Below are 6,000 nucleotides of genomic sequence, written 5' to 3' on the forward strand. Positions count from 1 at the left end.
GCCTGCAGCATGAGACCTCATGTATGATTACTTATAAGTTGGACACCCTTCCAGCTTGGGACTAACTCTTCTTCCCCTAGTTCAGTTCTTGCTTCCAGGTGTCTTCCTCTTTGGGTGGAGAGATAAAAGGGAACCATGATGATATCATTCCCCTACCTTATATGGCTTTTGTGTAAGGCAGGAATGCTTTGTCTCCCAGTGGAAAACCACTGGCATTCCAAAAGGAGAGAGGAGTGTCCAGTCTCAGATGACCTGGACCCTGTCTCTGCAGGGCTATGGCAGCCATTTTGCTGTCTCAAGCATCCTCAGGAGGACAGATCTCTTTCACAGCCCATTGCTTTGCTAATGGGCCACCAACCCTGTCTGGCTTTTTCATTGTTGTACCTGAAGGCTAATAGTGGGTGTCAACCAAAGTAGCACCTTTGACATGGTCAGCAATCCTAGTTTCAGATACAGAAATGATACAAATGGGATAATTACATTCAGTAAATCACAACCTTTGCAACATGAGCCATCTTGCATAAAGCATTTCTCAGTTAGGTAATATTCTATCGTAAGCATATTTTCATAAAGAATATGGAGTTTAATGTCACAATTTAAAATTAAAAGCAAATTTGCAAAATTTAATTGGAGCCAGTATATAGCATTTACCTGTTAGCTTGTCTATGAAATAAAACAAGATGAAGTCTAGTAACAAAGAATAGCTAATTGAGTTATACAAAATAGAAAGAATTGGGATAAAAAGTAGTTATTAGCCAGGGATCCAATCCCAGAGCCCAAAGCTCTTGGTTTCTTTGACACCTTAGATCAGTGGTGAGGAACCTATGGCCGGCAGGCCAAATCTAGCCTCTGGCTTACTTTGATCCAATGCATGGCAAGTCTCCGAAGCCTGGAACTACTTCCCTCTCTCTTCTACCCCCTCCTCCTCGGTGGGGTTGGAGACATGAGTATGAGTGAGGTGCTTTTTTGCTTCTCAGTTGGAAGCCAGGTCAGGGAGGTTAGGCTATCAGGCCTAGATGAAGGATAATTTAGGGGTTCTTGCCTCCTCTCTTTACTATCCAGTAAATCTTTGAGATGTATTCTTCTGAAGTGTATCGTAAGATACAATTAATTGCCCCTTCCGGGTGTGGACAATTTGCTGGCTTTTTCCCCACTTGTGATTTTTTGCAATGCAAATTATCTTCTTTCAGTCTCCCATATAAATGACTAGCCTATTGTCTTTGGCCACATTCAGGGTTGTATGCCCCTTTTCTTTGGAAAAAAAATCTATTTATTAACTTCCCCTGACATGCCTGGTTAAACACATTTTAGTCACATATTTCCAGTACATCTGTATAATTTTTGTAGGCTAACTGTACACACATCACATGGGAGTATTAATCATCGAGTTAGTTATTAGTTGTCTAGTGATATATTGCCTGCTGCCTTTTGGATAAGTATCATGATAACATTGTGTGAGATACAGAGCACAGTCAACCTGATGAGAGTTGGTGCCACAGAATAGTGATCCACAAATGATTCCCTCCCTCTGGGTCACAGCCAGTTTAACTTTTTTTTTTTTTAAAAAACTGCTTTCTCCTTTGTGTTTGCCTTACCCACAATGTACTTAAATCAGAAGACAGGCAGAAGATAATGTGATTTATTATTTTTATGTCATGTTTTTAAGCCAGTCTCATGAGTGTGGGGTTTGACTCATTTATAATCCCCCTGCATTTGAATGAGGAACAGTGCCTGTGGGGATGAGACGTGCCAAGTATGTAGAAGAGGAGACTTGTCTGATAGATAGTAACATCTTCACATATGAGATGGCAAATTCAGTAATTAATGAAGATATCAGTGATGCTACCTCAGATATTTTATTTCTGAAATTTTGCCAAATATTACTCTTTTCCACTAGGGACTATGATGAATTAACAGCTCAGATTTATTTTTACAGAAACCTGGCTGATCAGGCTGGTGAATGGGACAAGTCGCTGTTCTGGGAGAGTGGAGATTTATTACAATGGCACCTGGGGAACAGTCTGTGATGATTCCTGGGACCTGTCGGACTCCAGTGTCATTTGCAAACAATTGGGATGTGGACAGGCCACCAGAGCAACTGGGTCTGCTCACTATGGGGAAGGAGCTGGGCAGATCTGGCTGGATGATGTGAACTGCTCTGGGAATGAGTCAGATCTCCGGAAGTGTTCTTCCAGAGGCTGGGGCCAGCACAACTGCAAACATAGTGAAGATGCTGGAGTTACCTGCTCAGGTTTGTACTTTGAAAATTGTATTGAATCTGGTTAACAGGAACTTCATATAAGGTTGCGTGCTAACTAACAGAGAAGCAGTAGCAGGAAAAGATATTTCTGTGTGACAGAAGAGAGCCTCCTGCTGGTCATAGAATCATAGGGCTAGAAGAGACCTCAGGAGATTCCACCCCCTCCCTAGGTAACCCATTCCAGTGCTTCCCTACCCTCCTAGGGAAAGAGTTTTTCCTAATATCCAACCTAGACCTTGCCCACTGCAACTTGAGCCCATTGCTCCTTGTTCTGCCATCTGTCACTACTGAGAACAGCCTCTCTCCATCCTCTTTGGAACCTCCCTCCAGGATTCTTTCTGACAGTTGCTCCTGTGGAATGAGAACTGACCATTCAGCTCCTGAAGGTAGATTTCCATCCATATTTGGATCAAAAGTGAGGTGTGTTTCTCATTTTACTGAGCATACCACAAATTTCACCACATAATTCAGCACCAATGATAATCTCTGTTCAAGACACCTGGAATAGCAGAGGTTTGTAGCAAGCAGAGCACTTGGAAATCTGCCCCTATTGCATAGCCTAACTTGCAATGTGTGGTAAAGAGTCCTCTGAAATTCCACACTCTTCTAAGTGGGTTTCCTCTTTAGATAGAGGGGAATTTTTACAGGGCCTCCCTTGGATTCTCTGTTGAGGATTTAGACACCCAAGTCTGGGAACCAAGGCCTGATCTACACTTAAAATTTAGATTATTATATTTAAATCATCTAAAAATTCACAACCTGAGTGCTGTAGCTATACCAACTTAACTTATGAGTGTAGACTAAACTAGATCCATAGAAGAATGCTTCAGTTGTTCTAGCTACAACTGCTTGTGGAGGTGGAGTACCTACAGCAATGTAGAAAATCTTTTAATCGGTTAGGAAACATCTACCTTATGGTGCTATAATGGCATAGTTTAGTATCTTAGCTATGCCACTGTAGCATCCATCATGCAGAAAAGTCCTCAGAAAAGAAGTAGAATTGGTCTTTGAAAACTTGCTGTCATTATTAGACATCCAGTTGGTCTAGGCCTAGGCTTGGCTGGTTGCCTAACCACTGGGATTTTGGAAACCTTTCTACTCAGTGGTGCTGTATTCTCCTGGCAGATGAGTTCTATTTTTCTAAATGTCACAGGTTGACAATGTATACAAACTGCCCATATCTATTTTGCAAAGTTTTCCAAAGCTTGGACAGGCTCTTGTCAGGAGAATAAAGGTGCTTCTCTGAGCCATCCTCTTCACTTTTTCTCTGAAATGCTTCTTGATGGTGAGGTTCTTTACTGCAGTTCTCCTTGGTTTTATCCTCCCATTGGACGGTCTGCCAGTAGCCCCCAACCAAGAAGCCAACTCCTCTCTTTTACTCTTAAACCTGTGATCTACTTATTATACTCAGTCCTTTGCTTTTAATTGCTTGAGTTTTATACATGACAGGACGCATAAGATTTGTCACTCAGCAAACCTTACTAGGGTTTTCAAACCAATTGTTTATTGAGATGACCAGAAATATAACACATCAAAACTCATTATGGGCCCAGTTGGAAGAAAAAAGAGGGCCATCTTATCCATACTGTAGGGTGCATGGCCTTGTTATATGATTCCATCTAAAATAGAATGGGTAAATTAATTATATTGATATATTTTATATTATATATATATATATAATATAGTTTAATCAAATATTTGCAGGTTAGAATCTGCACGCACTAAGAAGTGAAAATGGCTCTGGGTTGGTGAAAGGCAAACCTCTCCGTGACTCAGACGATGAAGAATCCGAAGACTGCCTCCCTGGATAATTAATAAAGGAATAACTGCATTTAGATAAAGTAGAACATGAGACCGCAAATTCTGTATGATCAGCTACTTTCTCTGAGAAGAGCTCGGCTCTGTCCTGGTGACATAATACTATTCAGAGAATCTTAAATTGCAGGAAACAATAATTTAAAAAAACTAGGAAAAATTGCTACATTTTATCATTTTTTTTCTATAATTTTTTCATTGATCAAACAGTGTGGAATTTTCCTGCTTTTTTATTCATATAATTTCTTCAGTTGAATTTCTCCTTTTTCCTTATTAAAATCTTTTACCAAGATTTGATGCGTCTGTCCTGAAATGAATTGGGCAGCTTTCCAGGGAACATGTGGCCAAGAGATTAAAAAAAACTGCAAAGCAAGTGTCACCTCTGTGAGGAAAAGTGATGGGACACCAACCACTTGCAGCAGCTCCCTCCTCCCTAGCACCAGTGGAGGATTTACCAGGTGGTACCAGGCCCAGGCTCTGGAGAAGCTTCAGTTACTTCCTCCGCTCTCCCAGCGCTGTGGCAGCCTGCACAGAGCAGCATGTGGATACAGCATGGGAGCTAAGAGTCCAAGGTACCCTGGCAGCTGCAGTTCCTTGGTCAGTTCCCTGCCTAGAGAGCTGGCCCTGGAGCAGGGGAAGGACTGCATTTCCCAGCATTCCCTTGGCCATTAGCAACAGGAAAGGGAGGGGGACGGACAGGGAAGCTGTGAGGTCCAAGCACACCTGATTGGCAGGGGCAAAGACTTCACGCACTCTCCTGCCCCCAGACCAGTCATGGTCTGTGGGTGGGGAACCAGCGAAGTATCTTGGCCCTGCCCCTTCTGCTTCAGGACCCGCCCCTTCCAGCATGTCCCAGGGCCAGGCCCCTGGCAAACAATTATTGCCCAATGCTGGCATAGAGAAGGGAAGCACTAAACTGTAGAGTCTGCAGCTGCCACTAAACTGCAGGCCAGTGACTGGTGAAACAGGATTATCCTGGAGACATGGCTATAGAAATGTTTGGATGAGGAAGTAGAGAAATCTGTGGGGAATTTCCACTGATCACCATGAAATTTCTGCTCACTGTGGACACTGGTAAACCCACGTGTGTGTACGGTTCAATGAGAAAACTGGGGGCTGAGGAAGCTGTGTATGGCAGTGCATATGATCTGTCAGAAGTGCCTGATCAAAAGGAAAAATGTTTCTGAGCTTCAGTACCAGGAATACTAATGCACTGCCACACTGGCCCCACACTTGGAAAGGGCCTGTGATAACGTGGGGGATTTGTGCGGATTTAAAGGGGTTACATGCAAGGGGAACCCTCAGTGTCCCTGGGTGTTTACTGGTGAGGGAAGAGGAAGTTTGTTGTTACAGGGAGCAGCACAAGACTGGATCCTCAAAGACTGGTGATTGGGAGACCCAGGTTGGAGGGCATAGCCAGTTCTGGCCAGAGGGAGGACTATGGGGTGCAGAGAGGAGAGCTCTGTGACCTGCCCAGCTGGCTCCAGCTAAGGAGAACAATGGATGGAGGAGAGGAGAGGGACCCAGGGGACCCTGTTTGCCTGGATAGAAGACAATGGACAGGGGAGGGGCTGCTGTAGGAGATATTAGAGGCTCAGTTGGAGGAAAGGGATTTCTAAACCTTACAGGGAGGGAGCAAGCAGAGCCCACCTCGCTGCAGGGGAGACTCAGACATGCTGGGCTGGAGGAAGGGACAGGCTTACAGGCCTGAGGGATCCTTTGCTGCATTCAAAGCTCAATAAACCTTCCTCTTTTTATGGTGGCTGAGAGTCACTCTGGTCTTGAGAACAAGTTTGCACTATTTCCTCTGGGAGTGGAGGCCCCGGGGGTCCAGAGGGAGTGGACCCCTGAGGGGGGCCAGGGCACAGACAGGAGAGTCGCTGGCCCAGGAGGTGGAGTTGAGGAACCCCTGGAAGAGAATGGAC

The 6,000-nt window shown here is 44.2% G+C and overlaps 1 protein-coding gene across 3 annotated transcripts in view; it reads left to right on the forward strand.

Annotated features, from left to right (window-relative positions):
• LOC102455180 (scavenger receptor cysteine-rich type 1 protein M160-like) overlaps positions 1-4,367 on the forward strand; it is an 89,501-nt gene extending 85,134 nt beyond the window's left edge. For all 3 annotated transcript variants that reach the window (XM_075903235.1, XM_075903243.1, XM_075903252.1), the window contains 2 exons: positions 1,937-2,251; positions 3,965-4,367. In XM_075903235.1, the coding sequence (XP_075759350.1) occupies positions 1,937-2,251; positions 3,965-3,969 (320 nt within the window). In that variant the 3' untranslated portion in view covers positions 3,970-4,367. The remainder of the gene's footprint in view (positions 1-1,936; positions 2,252-3,964) is intronic.
• The last annotated feature ends 1,633 nt before the right edge of the window (positions 4,368-6,000 follow it).

The sequence above is a fragment of the Pelodiscus sinensis genome, chromosome 1 (assembly GCF_049634645.1).
Source record: "Pelodiscus sinensis isolate JC-2024 chromosome 1, ASM4963464v1, whole genome shotgun sequence".
Classification (NCBI taxonomy): domain Eukaryota; kingdom Metazoa; phylum Chordata; order Testudines; family Trionychidae; genus Pelodiscus; species Pelodiscus sinensis.